Source organism: Moschus berezovskii, chromosome 15 (assembly GCF_049115385.1).
Source record: "Moschus berezovskii isolate FMDL1 chromosome 15, NW_MosBer_1.0, whole genome shotgun sequence".
NCBI lineage: Eukaryota > Metazoa > Chordata > Mammalia > Artiodactyla > Moschidae > Moschus > Moschus berezovskii.
The window spans coordinates 10,937,449-10,954,365 of NC_142474.1; the positions used below are offsets into that span (position 1 = coordinate 10,937,449).

Consider the following 16,917-nt stretch of genomic DNA (forward strand, 5'->3'; position numbering starts at 1 on the left):
ATGTAAGGTAGATACTATTATCCTTGAAACTGAGAATACTTGGGAGGGATGTTCAAGAGGGAGGGGACATATGTATACCTATGGCTGATCCATGTTGATATTTGGCAGAAAACAACAAAATTCTGTAAATCAATTATCCTTCAATTAAAAAATAAGAAAAAAACCCTGAGAATCCTTTGAGATAGGTGCTTTTTCAGACAAAGAATTTGTGACTTAGAGAAATTAACAATTAGTCCAAAGTCACACAGCTTGTGAGGGCCAGAACTAGGATCTGAACACAAATCTAATTCCGTAACTATCTACCCTACACAGTGAAGGCATGGATCTGTACATTATTAAGAAACTGTTTCTTAATTTGAAAACCTACAGTGGTTCTTTACTGGGAATGAGAGTCAGATTTGTCCGAGGAGATTTTAAAAAGAATGCAAGTGCCGGAGCCTCCTCCCAGGACAATCTGGTAGGTTGGGGCGGGAGGATTCTGGAATCTGTTCCTGTTTTTTAAGTTCACAGGTGATTCTTACGTGTACCAACCCTTGGGAGGAGCCACTGTAGGGAGGCGTATGGATGAACAGTTGCTACACTTGGAACAGCTCGCCAGCACACAGCACACAGCAGCCAGCCGCCCAGCCTTAGAACAGGATTATGCCGATTTGCTGGGCATTTAAACTACAAAGGGTATTGAACTCAGAGTCCTCTGGCTTCCAGTTGGAGATGCTGTTTCCTCTCCCCTGGAGAGCAGAGGTGGAAAGAAACATGCGGTTTTCCAGGGTTGGTCAGAAGTGGCAACAGCAGAGTTCTACGGGGGCAGCATTGAGGTGGTCTCAGCAGTGAACTGGGTGACCAGGCTGTCAGGCAACCTGCTGGGCAGGGGGCTGGGGTGAGTCAAAACCCAGACGAGACAGTCTTTATCTACTGCTTTTTGCTGCATGTCTGCTCAGCAAAGAGCTCCGAGGCTGGGTGTTTCTATCTGGGGGTAAAATGTGGGCAGAGAGGGTTTTTTAAGGCAGGGTACTGTGAAGAAGGAAGGAACCAAGTGGTAATAAGAACCAGGATCAGCTAAGGGTGAAGGGAGAGAGGCTTGTCTATCCATTTCTTAAACAAGGACACATCTTTGGTGGTGACTTGAAATGGCCTAAGTCATCATGGGTTTCAGAATATGACAGATAAGTTTGAAGTCAGATAATAATAGCTGAATGTTCTCAAGTGGCTTTGGGCTTTTTTGTTTGTTTGGTGATTTCTATCCTCCTCACTGCCCGCTCCCCCCTCCCCCATCTTTCTCACACACACAGACACACACGTATGCACAGCTTCCTGTGCTTGCTGGCTCCTCTCTTTCACAGAATTACTGTGTTCCTATTAACCCTGGGTTCTGCTGGGATTTCCGTTTTTTAAAAATAAAACCCTAAATCTTCTGTTTATTTATTAGTTTTGGCTGCACTGGGTCTTTGTCGCTGCTTGAGGACTTGTTTCTAGCTGCGGTGAGCGGGCGTCTCAGTGCGGGGGCTTCTCTTGCTGCGGAGCACGGGCTCTGGGCGCTCAGGCTCAGTAGCTGTGGCGCATGGGCTTAGTTGCTCCAGGGCATGTGGGATCTTCCAGAACCAGGGATCAAACCTGTGTCTCCTGCACTGGCAGGCGGATTCTTAACCACTGGACCACCAAGGAAGTCTGAAATTTCCATCCCTTGGTCTTGGCCACTGCCTCTGATCATGGAGATTTATTTGTCCCTTTTACTGGAGTTTGGTGGGAACCTGAGGGCCAGTCAGTCCCTTTGCTCTTGACCTTGCCCTAGGAGCTTTCTGAAATCTGGCCTCCCAGGCTCTTAGGAGAGCACAGCAAAAGAGAGCTTGGAAAGAGAAATTAAAAAAAAACAACCGAAAGACATGATCCTTGAGTATTTCTAAGACGATCTCCTGGCAATACAACCAGTCATGCTGTGTCTCAGAAACAGAGAGCAGAGGGTGGGCTCCTCGTCCTTGAGGAGAGAGAAAGGGAGTGATCCAGGTGATGCTTCTTGCACGGGGCTCTTCCCAGGGGTTTTCCCAGGGTGCGGGGGCAGGGAGGGAATTGGGTTGTGTTAGACCCGGATTCGCTTTATCTTCCCCCACTCTGTTTCCAGAACTTCACCTTTCTTCCCAAGTTCCCTCCTCCGTTTTCAAAAGCATAGGTGACCCCATGCCGTTCCTTTCTCTTTAGGTCACCAGATTCCTTTACGGGGTTGGCAGCGATGCTCTGATAGCCCCGGGTCCTGTCGGGGCATGTGAGTGGCGCTGGGGCTGAGGTTCGCCAGCTTCTACACTCAGGGGGATTTGAAAGTGTTTCAGGACCGGGTCTTCCTCTCCCCTCCCTGCCGGACACTCAAGGGACCGGAAAGGTGGAAGGGAGCTCTTCTTTACCCAAGAGAAGAAACGCTGCCCGATCGCCCCGGCTCCCCACTCTAGCTCTCAGCTTCCCTTCCTCTTCCCTCCAGCCGCTCCCCGAGTCCCAAGCGCTAGCCCAGCTTGTAGCACCCCTCCCGCTTTGAAGGGGGCTGGGCCGGCCGGGGGGTTATTTTGGGAGCAGCCTCTGAGATCCAATGGCCTTGTTAGGGCAACACTGACCTTTCCATCCCAGGAGGAGGGTAGGATTGGAGGGGGGCGGGGCAGGGCGCGGAATCACAGCCCGGCACACCCGGGGGGAGGAGAAGGGGCCAGCCGGCTGCGGGAATCAGTCTCTGGGCTGGGGCTGTCACCCAGGAAAAGTTCTCCTTTTTGAAGACAGACTGGGGACCCCTCCACCCCACCCCTCCCATTGCACTTCTTAAAGGGATCACAGCGCTTTTTCCTTTGACTCCACGGAAGCCAGGTTGGGGACACTCCGAGGAGACTTCGAACCTTTCCTTCCCACTTCCTCCTCGGCTGGCAGCCTTCCTCTGGCCGACTGAGTGGGGGCCTCCCAGGCATGGCACTGACCGCCCGACCCAGTGCTGACTTGGCTCCTGGGTTCCTGCAGCCTTGGGTGGCATCTCGCTTCCCTCCTCCCGGGGCGCGGTGAGTCAGGGGGGCGCCCAGCCCTGAGCTGCTTGGACAGAGTTGCTGGCACCCCCTCTCCCCATCACCTTCTCCCCCAAAGCTGGAGAACGGTGAGGAGTTCGGGGGCTACGATGAGATGAGCGGGGGTCGCTTTGACTTTGATGATGGCGGGGCATACTGCGGGGGCTGGGAGGGGGGCAAGGCCCATGGGCACGGCCTGTGCACAGGCCCCAAGGGCCAGGGGGAATACTCGGGCTCCTGGAACTTTGGCTTTGAAGTGGCGGGTGTCTACACCTGGCCCAGCGGAAACACCTTCGAGGGATACTGGAGCCAGGGCAAACGGCATGGGCTGGGCATAGAGACCAAGGGACGCTGGCTCTACAAGGGCGAGTGGACGCATGGCTTCAAGGGACGCTACGGGACCCGGCAGAGCAGCAGCAGTGGTGCCAAGTATGAGGGCACTTGGAACAACGGCCTGCAGGATGGCTATGGCACAGAGACCTACGCGGATGGAGGTGAGCCCAGCCTGCAGCCTGCAGACCTGGGGAAGGGCTGGATGGGGTGAGGAAGGTGGTGGAGGGTGGGGCAGGAGGGGCCAGGATATGATTTGCTGTGTGGCATCGGGCAAGCAGCTCCACCTCCCTCTGCGTCCATTTCATTGTCAGAAAAAGTGAGGCCAATAACAGAGCTGTCGAGAGAACTGGCAGTCATGGTTGGTACAAGGCCTGCCATAGAATGAATGCCATTCAAGATACATTCAAGACACGTTCAATAAGACACCACTGTGACTGTTGCAGGCTAGGTGTACAAAGAGCTCTGGAATGTACTCCAGAAGAACTGGTGTCTCATGTCAACTTTGCCATGAGAATTATTTTCAGCCAGTAGATCATGAAGTGTTCATTCATTCATCTGTCCACGCCCCACCCGCTCATCCATTTACCCATCCATCCATCCACCCACTCAGCCATCCATCCACTCATCCTTTCATCAGTCCACTCGTCCATCCATCCACTCGTCCATCCATCCACTCGTCCATCCATCCATCCACTCAGCCATCCATCCACTCTTCCTTTCATCCACTCGTCCTTCCATCCACTCGTCCGTCCATCCACTCGTCCTTCCATCCATCCACTCATCCGTCCATCCACCCGTCCATCTATCCACTCATCCATCCATCCATCTATCCACCCAAGCATACTTTTGTTCAGTGAATATTTCTGTAGTACCACTTATTCACCAGGCATTGTAAAAAGGGTTAGAGGTAGAGAGAAATAGGGATAGAGTCCATGGGTTCAAAGATATGCTTGCAGATAAACAATTATATGCAAGTATTCACAGTGCGCTGTGGCAGAAAAGGGAAGTTAGGTCTGAGGAGGTCAGGGGAGGCTTTAGAGGAGGTGACATCGGAACTGCATCTTGATGGGAGGATTGTGTTTGGGAGGATTGTGTTTGTGAGGCTTGTAGACAGTGGTCTCAGGTATAGGACAGGCTCCTGACTGGGTTACCTACTGCTGGATATCTGGTGAGGTCTCAACCTCCAACGCACCTGGATGTTAACAGGTTGTTAACAGAGTTTTCGTGGCACAATTCCTGGCTGCAATTGGACTTAACCTGGCTCCACATTTCCTAATTTGGTGACCTTGAGCTGTTTGCAGAACCTCCTCAATTCAGTGCAATTCAGGTGTTTATACTGGTCACTGCGCAGAGCACTGGGGAGCAAACCTCACATGTTCCAGTTACCACATGGAGATAGTCCCTGCAGGCTTGCTGGACATCAGTGAACCAGGCAAAGTGGTGCAGATATGCATGTGCAGAAAACTTCTTCCCTTCCCTGCCCTGTTCTTCCTCCCCACACAGTGTGTGTGTGTGTTGGGAGCATGGATGAGTCACAGGGACACAGCAATATTTCTGGGAAACTACAGGCTGATGTCCCAATATGTCTAAAACAGGGAAAACCCATTCATTCCTTCACAGAGCACCAGTGATGTGTCAGGCGCCCTCCCGCAGCAAGTCCCAGGGTCTGAGGCTGTGAGCAAACAAAGTCCTCAGGAAGCTCCCTGTCTAGTGAAGAAAACAGAAATAAACAGGAAAACAAACACAGTTGCAATTTCCAAAAGTTACCTGTGTTATGGAAAAACTATCAGAGAGGGAAGAGGGTAATTTTTTGGCGGGAGGGCGGGTGTCTGAGTACTAGTGTGGGGAGGACGGGAGAAGAAGGGAAGACCCCAGGGAGAGGGAATGGCGATTGCAGAGGCTCTGAGGCGGGACTGGACTTGGCACGCACGAGGAACAGCAAGAACACCGGGGTGGTGGGGGAGGCGTGAATGAGGCGCACAGGCTGGGCTGCCAGGGCTGCCACTGGAGATGTGGGCACGGGCCAGGGCACGAAGGTTTGCAGGGCCCCGGGTTTTAGCCTAGGTGTGTCCAGGAGCCCTTCAGGCCAGGTCATCGGGAAGTCTACCCCTCTGGTTTGTCAGAAGCCCAGATTCTCCTCTTGGATGAAACAGCCCTACATCCAGGGGGTCTGGAAACCTCAGAGATCCTCTCCCCCGAGCACAACCCTCCAAAATTAGATGTGGCCACTGCTTCGGAAAATCTCTTTAATCAACCTGTCATCAGTTTTCCCAGGGGTTGTTAAGGACCTGCCCTTTGCCCCATCCTGGGCAGCACTGAGGGGAATGTGGACAAATAAGATCCTGGGATTAGGGACGGCTGGGAGCCGGGCAGCCTTGGATCACCACCCTGCCCCATCACATTCTCTTGTCTCTTGGAGCTTCAGTTTCCTCATCCCTAAGATGGATTTATACGAACCTCTCCTAAACTTTCTCATGGGATCAATGTGCAGGTGCCATTATTACTATTAACTATTACTAATTCATTCTGTAAATATTTATTGAATGATTATTAGGAGGCCAGCACTGGGTGGGCGGTGAGGGGGGGAGATGGGGAGAGTGTAGAAATGAACAGGATGGGAGAGGTCACCCTGCCTTCCAGGGAATGTAACAAAAAATTGTGTTGGGTGCCATGCAGGGACATGCTGGGGGCTAAGTGAGCAAGAAGCGGGTGGCTAACCAGACTGAGGCAATCAGGGAGGCTTCCTGGAGGAAGTGACAAGTAAGCCAGGTGACAACGGTGGAGGATGCTTGATCCGGGTGGTGAGAACAGTGTACAAAGACTGAAGTCCAAAGCTTGCTGTCCAGCGGAGATCAAGCTGAGATTTGCGTCTTATTCTCAGTTTTGAGAAGCACTGATCAAAGTGATAACACATCCGCTTTCCTCCATTCCCTGGCTTACCTCGCAGTCTGATGTTACAGGTGTCTGCCTGCTCCAAACCAAAGAGGAGCTTTCCAAACTGGAGGTGTCAACCCATTGGCCAAATCAACTTAGTGGGTCATGACCTGCATTTTAAAAGAAATGAAACAATAGAACAGAACAGAATAGAAAATATCAGAGTGTTTCATAGAGAATGAGACTAAAGTATTGATTCCTGAAATGTCTGTTCGGTTGGAGATTTTATATATATATATATATATATATATATATATATATAGTGTACCAAAGCATCTGTTTATGTGTATATCATGATTCAAATGTATTTTTTGTTGCAGATCACGGTAAAAAAAATAAGAATATTATTGTTGTAAAGTGACTTGGCCTGACATCTTTATGGCTGCCGATGTCATTCCTAAACCCACAGACGTTCCCTCTCCCCCTCTGCTTGTCACTTTGGCTGAAAGTTCCAATTCTCTGGTGGGAAGGGGAAGGTAGTCCAGGCAGAGGAGTCTTCCAAACTCTGCCCTAAGCCTACTGGCACCCCTCCCCCATCTATAGCCCCACATTCCTCCCCTGGCCATATATAGCAAAGCTAAAAATAACTGTTGACTTAAAGCCCAAAGCCCGCACACCCAGCCCTTAAGTAGTAATCCACAGCTGCATGGCTGCCTGGCGGTTCCCACCCAAGACCCACAGACTCCAGGACTAGAAGGGCCACTGGTGATCTTGGTTTTCCTCCGATCTTGACCTGGGCCTGAGCCTAGGCTTCCAAGGCCCATGAATGGCCTGAAACTGCAGGACTCTGTGTGTGGACTCTCTTGTGTTTTTCTGGGAGGTATTTCCTGCAAGAGCCATCAGATTCTACAAGTAATCTGGTGCTCAAATAAATTCCAGGACGATGGATCTAATTCAATAATCCCCTCCCCAAAATGTGCAGCAGGAAAAACCAAGCCCAAGGTTGACTTTTTTTTTTCCCCCTAAAGCTAATAATTGTTAAATTTTTGGAGTGTGAACGATGTGCCTGGTGCTGATCTGAGCACGCGGCAAGCCTTGTGTTACTTAAACTTTCACAATAATTTTACGGGAAGTACTATTATTACCCCTATTTTATAGATGAGGAAACAGATCGACAGTCCTCTACTTGATAAGAGGCCGAGATGGAATTCGATCATCATAAGTGGCAATGAAATATTTTATATTATAAATCAGCATTTTAATAAATGATAAACAACTATACAAAATAATCAAAACTGGTTACATACTTTGGGGACACAGTGCAAAACAAAAATGTGGGGCCCCTTCTTCAAAATTAAGAATTTCAAGATGGTGATGACAGAGCCTTAAACCAAGTTCAGGGCCCTTCTGAGCTCAGAGTCTTGTGTGACCGTACAGGTTGAATGCCCATGGAGCTGGCCTTATCAAGACCAAGTAGTAACAACTGTCTTCTGCACCATTTTTTGAATCTTTACTAGTTTTTATTTTTTTTGGCTCGATTGGGTCTTAGTTATGGCACTTGGGCTTAGTTGCCCCAAGGCTTGTGGGTTTTAGTCCCCAAAACAGGGATAGAACCTGTGTCTCCTGCATTGGGAGGTGGATTCGTAACCACTGGACCACCAGGGAAGTCCTGAATCTTTATTAGTTTTTCCCAGACTCTGTGACAGTATTAATAACCATCTCTACCATTTATGGAGCCTTTACTGGTCTTTATCAGACTCTGTGCTAAGAATCATACACGTATTACATTATTGAGGCTTCTTAATTCTCTCTTCCACTACACTATGGCTTTCAAATTTTTATAATTATAACCCACTTTAACATACGTATTTTCCATTATAATTTTATGCATACATATAAAAATGTAAAACTGAAACAAGTCATCATGAATAATATTTCTCTCCCTTTATGCTATACTTGCTATTTTCTTTTATGTGATCTCACTGATAGAATTGGGCTTCCCTGGTGGCTCAGCTGGTAAATATCCGCCTGCAATGCAGGAGACCTGGGTTCGATCCCTGGGTTGGGAAGATCCCCTGGAGAAGGGAAAGGCTACCCACTTCAGTATTCTGGCCTGGAGAATTCCATGGACTGTATAGTCCATGGGATCACAAAGAGGCGACATGACTGAGCGACTTTCAATTGATAGAACTGTTATTTTCTCTTTTTGAGAGAATTAAATAATGCATTGTTATACATTAAATACTTAGAAAAGAATTAGGCCTGTGGTTAATGCTTTATTATTATTATTATTACATGCTGAAATGATTATATTTTTAAGTATGACAACTGGATCAAAAATGGAATGTTCTATGTTCTGGGTACAGATTTCTTTGTCCTTCCCAAAGCTGATGGCTTCAGCTCATTTTAGCCTAACTGTCTCTGAACATGGGAGCTAAATGAATTTGCTGGTAAAGAATCTGCCTGCAGTGCAGGAGACCTGGCTTCAATCCCTGGGTGGAGAAGACCTCCTGGAGGAGGGCTTGGCAACCCACTCCAGTATTCCTGCCTGAAGAGTCCCCATGGACAGAGGAACCTGGTGGGTTACAGTCCATGGTCGCAAAGAGTCAGACACGACTGAGTGACTAAGCACAACCCAGAGCCCTGAGTAATATCTGCTGTCACGTGACCTGGGGCTGTGACCTGTGTTCCTTGAAGAAACTTAGCCTTCATATTTCTTTCTATATTCGCTCCCCAAAGGAATATCATTTCTATTGATCTATATGTCTATCTTTCTGCTGATATCGTGCTGTTTTGGTTACTGGAACTTTAAGTTTTTATTTATCTTTGTTGTAAATTTTTATTGGCGTATGTGTAGTTGATTTACAATGTTGTGTTAGTTTCAGGTATACAGCAAAGTGAATCTGTTACATACCCACTCTCTTCTAGATTCTTTTCCCACACAGTCATTACAGTGTATTGAGCAGAGTTCCCTGTGCGATGCAGTAGGTCTTTCTTAGTTATCTGCTTTATATACAGTAGTGTGTATGTGTCAATCCCAATCTTCCATAAAACCAGGTTTTGAATCAGTAAATCCTCCAGCTTTTCTTGTTCAAGACTTTTCGGGTTATTCTAGATCATTTCCATTTCTGTATACATTATGAAATCAGCTTGTCAATTTCTACCAAAAAGGCCTGGTGGAAATCTGATTAAAAACACATTTGATGGATTGTGAGGAAGTATATTCAGCACAGCTCCACAAGAACCAAAGGCAATTTGTAAAGAAGTGCTTACGTTAACTCTTCAGTAGAGAATTTGAGAGACTCATGAATACAGATCTGTGCAAACTGTCAATCTTGTTGCTTTTTTAAAAAATTATTTAATGTATCATTTTTGGCTATGCTGGGTCTTCATTGCTGCGCATAGGCTTTCTCTAGTTGTGGCAAGTGGGGGCCACTCTTTGTTGCCGTCCCCCAGATTCTCAGGGCTTCTCATTGTGGTGGCGTCTCTCGTTGCGAGGCACAGGCTCTAGACGTGCAGGCTTCAGTAGGTGCAGCTCGTGGCCTCTAAAGCATGGGCTCAGCAGCTGTGGCACCTGGGCTTAGTTACTGCGAGGCAGCCGGGATCTTCCCGGACCAGGGATCAAACCCATGTTCCCTGCATTGGCAGGCAGACTCTGAACCACTGGGTCACCAGGGAAGTCTTTTGTTGCTTTTAGATTCTCTTTTTCTACTTTTTGGATCCTGGTTAGTTTTCTAACAATTGGATGCATTATTCATACTGATGCATTCATTACAATCCTTTTATCCTGTCAGTTCAGTTCAGTTTATTCCCTCAGTCGTATCTGAGTCTTTGCGACCCCATGGACTGCAGCACACCAGGCCTCCCTGTCCATCACCAACTCCCGGAGTCTACTCAAACTCATGTCCATTGAGTCGGCGATGCCATCCAACCATCTCATCCTCTGTCATCCCCTTCTCCTCCCACCTTCGATATTTCCCAGCATCAGGGTCTTTTCAAATGAGTTAGCTCTTCGCATCAGGTGGCCAAAGTATTGGAGTTTCAGCTTCAGTATCAGTCCTTCCAATGAATATTTAGGACTGATTTCTTTTAGGATGGACTGGTTGGGGATCTCCTTGCAATCTAAGGGACTCTCAAGAGTGATTACGAGTAAAATAATTAAAGAAAAATGCATTTGGTCTTTACATCAATTTGGAGGGAATGGACATCTAAACAGCAGTGAGCCTTCCGATTCATGGGCATGGTATATATCCTTTCTTATTTACGCCTTCTTTAATTTCACTCAGCAATGCTTTAGCATTTTCAGTGTCTTGCACTTTTTTAAAAAGTAAAATTAACAAGTATTTTATTTCTTACGATATTATAAATGGCATTTAAAATTTCCTTTTTCCTATTGTTCATTGCTAGGCTATTTTTACAGTTATATACAGTTATTTTTATATTTATAGTTATATTTTATAACTGTTATATACAGTTATTTTTGTACATCAGCCTTCAGTCCTTTACGTTACTAAATTAATTTCTTAGTTTTGGTGGGATTTTTTGGGTTTTTTATTCAGATTTAAAAGGAACGTCTTTTAGTTTAAAAATTCTTGATTGCTATTAAAGCTTAAGTGTAGAAGGCCTAAGAGAATCTGATGGGACTGAAGGCATGTGTTACTTAAGCACTTGGGGCTTCAAGTGGCCAGATCTGGGTCCAAGTCCAGGTGGAGCCACCTCTTCATTCTAAACACATGGGCACATCACGTGGCCTCTTTCACCTTCCATTTCCTTTTGTTCCACTAAGGATGTCAAAATCTCCCTCAAAATATGACTGAAACAATGAAACGAGATAATCCATAAAAAGGGCTTAGCGTGAAGCCTGGCACAGAGGAAAGGCTGAAATGTACACCTTCTTTTCTGTGTTTCCTTCACAGACCAAAGGGTGAACTAATTCAGGATGGTCTGAATCACAGCTGCCTCTGTTTGGGGGAAAATATTTCAATACAAAACCTAGCTTTTGGTTTTGGAGCACTTAAAAAGCCAAGACGTTGATTTGCTTAGTTCTGCATTGGGTCCTGCCAGTGGAGATGGAAGCCACATCAGGTCGATTCCATTTCGAATGTAAGAATCAGCATAATTTAACCTCATCTTGAAAATCTCACGTCCCAGTTCACAGCCAGGGGTCAGCGTGACAGGCAGCTGGGCTACTGTGATGGCAGCTTCTTGGCATTTTTCTGGGACCCCAGGGGAGCAGAGCGGACCCTCAGTAAGACAGGGAAGTGGATGTCATTAGTCCTTCCTCTCTGCAGCCTTGTTTTCTGGGATGCATGTGTCCAGCCGGCCAAATCTCCCCAGACGTGCCCCTGTCCAAGGCCAGGCCCTTGGCATTCATCAAGCTGGCTTTTTTCCAGCGCCTGCTAATTCCATGTCCCCAGCAGCTGTTCCCTGGACCAGCCCTGGCTGCCACACCTTTGTGAGGAATGTCCAGTCTCACTTTCTAAGGGCCCTGCTTGAGGGCAGAGTGTGGGGTGAGGGAGACAGGCTTGCTTCCTGCTGTAAACCTAGTTCTCTCCTGTCCCTTCCCAAGCAGGAGCCACAGAGTAGGTGGGCATTAGGTCTGGTCACAACCAATTCCCCTACTTACTCCTGCATAGCTGGGATTCGAGTGGCCCAGACCCGCCTGGCAGAATCCATAGGGCGACCCAGGGCCAGTAGGAACTCCAGAAGCCCCTCCCCCCGGTGAGGAGTGAGCACCTCGTGCCTGGAAGCATTCAAGCATGTGCTGTGTTGCTGACCACTGTTTGAACTGTGTAGAATGGGGGCCACACCCCAAGGTCTGAAGGTGGCCCACAGCCTATGGGAAATGCTCTGTGTTGCATGGACAATGTTTTTCTTCTTTTAATTTTTAATTCAACTTGAATCCTTTACGTATATAATCTTAACAAAGTGGTCAAATTTCACATCGCTGATGACAGGACAGCCTGGCAACAGGGGCCCTTGGTGGGATATACAGAGAAGGCTGCCACGTCCCCTGTGTAATATTTCTGTAGGACAAATGTGGAGAAACGGAGGTTCACACAGGGCCTGGGAGGCCATGGTAAATATCTGGCTTTGACCCTGAGAACAATGGGGGCTATAAAAGTGACATGGTTTGGGATGAACAGGTTCACACTGCTATATTTAAAATGGATAACCAGTAAGGTCTTACTGTATAGCAGAGAGAACTCTGCTTAATGGTATGTGGCAGCCTGGATGGGAGAAGAGTTTGGGGTAGAAGGGATACATGTACATGTAGGCCAAGTCCCTCTGCAGTCCACTGAAAGCTATCAGAACATGGTTAAGTGGCTATACTCCAATATAATATAAAAAGTTATAAAAATTTTTTTAAAGTAATATGAGGGAATTTCCTGGTGGTCTAAAGATTAAGACTCTGCAATTCCACTGCAGGGGGCTCTGGTTCCATCTCTGATCAGGGAACTAAGATTCCTGCATGCCTCATGATCCAAAAAAAAAAAAAAAAAGACTTGTTCTGCCTTGTTTAAAGGGATTGCTTTGTGTTGGGAGACTAGGGGAGGAGATGGTGCAGAAAGGTAGAAGCAGGGAGATCGATTAGAATCATTTATTGCAATGATACAGCTCAGATGCCCCGATGCTTTGGACCAGTCTCCTGGGGCAGCAGAGGTGGGGAGAAGTGGTTGAACTCTGTGTCCATTTTGAAGGTGGAGCCGATAGATTGGCCTCATGGGTTGCAGAGCGGGTGTGGAGAGAGAGGAGTCAGGGAAGGTTTCAAGGCCTGAGCTGCAAGGAATGGCGTTGCCCTGAGCTGAGATGGGATGAGGATGCAGAGGGACGATTAGGAGCTCAGTGTTGGATACCAAGGGTGAGGGATGCCTGTTAGACAAGCCACATGGATATAAGGGTTGTGCGCAGGCCTACACACAGACAGGGGCCTCGGAGCGACCAGCGGGGTGTCTGAACTCAGACCCTCTCCCCTTGATCCCTTTACGTCCCCCATCCTCAATTATTTCTGGCTTCCTAGGCCTTCAGCATAGTTGAACTGACCCAGGACCTGGCAAAGTTGCTTTCCCCCAGGCTCCAGTATTGTCAGCATCCAGCAGTGTCCCTCGATTAATCCCCTGCTTCCTCTGCAAGCTAGGAGAGCAGCCTCTATGTGTGGGGGTGGTGGGACCCTGCAGGCTACCAGGACTTGTTATACACCCACTGCAAACCGACCCTGATCCCTGGAGCTGGTCGCCCATGCTGTCAGCCCCTCCACTTTGGGTCCCCTGGCGGTAATCCTGGAAAGTGGAAGACAACGGAGCTTTGATGGGAGGGAGCATTTGGGGGTCATGGAAAGAGACGTTGGTGCCACCTTGCAGGCGAGCCAGAGAGCAAGGCCTTGGGATGGTTACAGCAAAAACAGAATGTTGTCTGTACCAAAGGGACTGTTCAGTCAATCCATGAGGCCATGCCAGGAAGGACTAAAACTATTAAAAAGACTTTCAACAGATGAACAACACTTATGTGCTGACATGCTAAGAACCTTCGGGTACAAAAAGACTCTGGGAGCTCTAAGCAGAGCCCCCCAGAATCTAGGCTCAGATCCTAGATGGTTTCCCTTTGTTCCACCCCACTCTGCGGTAGGCAGCTCTTCAAGGCAAGGCAGGAGTGAAAGGGCAAGCCAGGCGGGTGATCTGTTCTTTAGTCCCAGCTGGGCCACTGACTGGCTGTGTGACCTCGGGCGGGTCCCTCTACTTCTCCGTGCCTGAGCTTCCTCTCCTGTATAATGAGGGGCTGAACCGCACTTACTCCTAGAGGTAGGTCAGTTTCTCTTATGTGCAACATCAGCTATTTGACTGTGGCTGCTTGGAGATGTGGTGAAGGGAGACTGCATGACCAAGTTAGGAGTCAGCATCATGATCGACTAGCAGTGTCTGCTGTGGACACAGGATGGATGGGAAAGAGGAAGCCCACATGATAGGTGACTTGTTGCCTTGGACTAGATGCTCTTCAAGGTCCACTCAAGCTATGCCCTTCTTGGAACTGAAATAACCTCACTTACCCCCGGGTTGAGGTCATCTATGACCACATTGTGCATGTGCAGAGAGCAAGAATACGACAGTGAGTATTAGCCACAGGGCTGCCACTAGCTCCTACGGATGTGTGACAGCCCATTGTTAAGTTTTCAGGAATGTTGCAAACTGGCTGTTCAACTGTTGGTAGCTTCATTGGCCATGGAGAGGAATATTTAGATGATGGAAATTGGTCAACACTGTGAATGAGGGTAGGGCTTCCCAGGTGGTGCTAGTGGTAAAGAACCTGCCTGCCAGTGCGGAAGACGTAAGAGAAGCAGGTTCGATTCCTGGGTTGGGAAGATGGAGCCTGGTGGGCTACAGTCCATAGGGTTGCAAAGAGTTGGACAAGACTAAAGTGACTTAGCATGCATGCACACACATGAATCAGAGTTGTTTTTTTCCAAGGAGCTGTTTTACCAGCATGCCATGAACACTGTACTAATTAATATGAAATGCACTTCTCTCCTTCTCACCCAGATTTAGGTGACCAGCCCTCCTGATCTGCCTGGGAACTGTCCTGTCCTGGCTTTAGTACTGAAAGTAATAAAGTTTCTTGGGAAACTCCTCAATTTCAGGCAAATGGGGAAGACTGGTCACCCTGCAATCTTTTCCTAAGAAGTGAAGGGAGCTAATGTTTGTTGAGAGTCTGAGGTCTCCCTTAGATAACTCACACTTTACTCACAGCAACCCTGAAAAGAAGCTGACTCCGCCCTTGCTGGGTGGATATATATTCAAAGAGAACTTGTCCAAGGCCAAGTACGCATGCACTCAATTGACAGTATCTGCTGAATGCTTTCTATGGGCCAGTCATCACACTGAGGGTTGGAGATGTTGTGATGAGCAAGGCAGTCTTGGTCCCTGCCCTCAGAGCATACATTCTAATAGCAGAGACCAGCATCAGACAGTTATTTAATTACACCATGGTATTTATAATTTGAAGGGTAAGTAGAAGGGTTTATGAGCTGATGATGGGTGAACCTAATCTGGTCGGGTAATCAGAGAAGGCTTCCTGGAGGAAGTGATATTAGCCTTGAGGCTAAGATCTGAAGGATGGGTGACCGGAGGACCACACGGCTATGCCAGGCAAAAGGAATACTGAGGACTTCCCTGGTGGTCCAGTGGTTAAAAATCCATCTGCCAATGCAGGGGACACGGGTTTCACTCCTGGTCTGGGAAGATTCCACATGCCCTGGGGCAGCTAAGCCCAAGAGCCAAAACTACTAGGGCCCACACTCTAGAGCCTGCATGCTATAGCTACTAAAGCCCATGTGCCTAGAGCCCATGCTCCACCACAAGAGAAGTCACTGCAACGAGACGCCCGCGCACGCACCTGGAGAGTGGCGGCCCCTGTCACAACTAGAGAAAGCCCACACACCAGCAAAGACCCAGCTCAGCCAAAAATAAATACTTTTTTATAATAAAAGGAATATTGAGTGTAAACTCTTGGAGGTGGGAGCAGAGCATTTGTGTTCAAGAAAAGTGGGAGCACAGAGATTCAGAGGAAGAATGGCGTATCTGAAACGAGGGTCAGCAGGACCCAGGCCATGAGGGTTTCCTGGGACACAATGAGGAGTTTGAATTTCATTCTTACAGGGGAGGCTGTGGGACACCATCAGACATCCCTCAGGACCAGGGTCCTCATTCCCCTATCTGCTGGGAGTGTGGGCTGCTGATGGCTCACTGCCTTCTGTCAAAAGGAGGTGCCTCCCTCTGGGGGTAACCCATAGTTAATGAGTTGATGCCAGAGTAAAAAGCCTCTTTGTTTCAATTTCAAACTACTCTGAAGGGTCACACCAGCTCCAGTGACCCCATGGGATCTGTTCAGCTTCTCCCACTTATGGAAACCTGCTTCCTTCCTTACAGGCATTTGTCCTGAGAGTCCCCCTCCTCCCAAAATCACCCACATGCAATCTCAGCCTCAGAATGTTTCCTAGGGGATTTTGGCCACCTCATGCGATGAGTTGACTCAATGGAAAAGACTCTGATGCTAGGAGGGATTGGGGGTGGGAGGAGACGGGGACGACAGAGAATGAGATGGCTGGATGGCATCACCAACTCGATGGACATGAGTTTGAGTGAACTCCGGGAGTTGGTGATGGACAGGGAGGCCTGGCGTGCTGTGATTCATGGGGTTGCGGAGAGTTGGTCACGACTGAGCGACTGAACTGAACTAAACTGAACTGAATCCTCCCTGAAGGCACTGGGAAGCCATCACAAACCAGGTTTTATGTGATCAGATCTGCATCTTAGAAGGGAGAGGACTCCGGTGGCAGCGAAGGGTGGATTGAAGTGGGTATCTGGGGAGGCAGAGACTAGGGAAGATGCTATTGTCGTCACTCCTGGAGAACTGGTGCAGCCGGACTAGGTGGATGGGGTGGAGATGAAGAGAAGGATGCTTTGGGGTATTAAAGAGAGATTCAGAGTCAGGTTTGTTTCTGAAGCCCAAGCAATTTCCATTATTCTTTGCTGCCCCTAGAGATGCCTCCGGCTTGCTTGACTTGCTCTCGCTGGGACACAGGGTCCGTGGTCATTACCAAGGTGCGTTAGAGCCAAGCTGGGATGGGTCCCCTCTACTCAAGAGCATCTGTGTGGGTGTCCATGGTGTGGGCATGTGTGTTCACCAT

General features: G+C 48.3%; 1 protein-coding gene across 1 annotated transcript in view; it reads left to right on the plus strand.

Annotated features, from left to right (window-relative positions):
* Positions 1-2,636: 2,636 nt before the first annotated feature.
* JPH2 (junctophilin 2) overlaps positions 2,637-16,917 on the plus strand; it is a 71,526-nt gene continuing 57,245 nt past the window's right edge. The window contains exon 1 of the mRNA XM_055437595.2: positions 2,637-3,523. Within this exon, the coding sequence (XP_055293570.2) occupies positions 3,145-3,523 (379 nt within the window). The 5' untranslated portion in view covers positions 2,637-3,144. The remainder of the gene's footprint in view (positions 3,524-16,917) is intronic.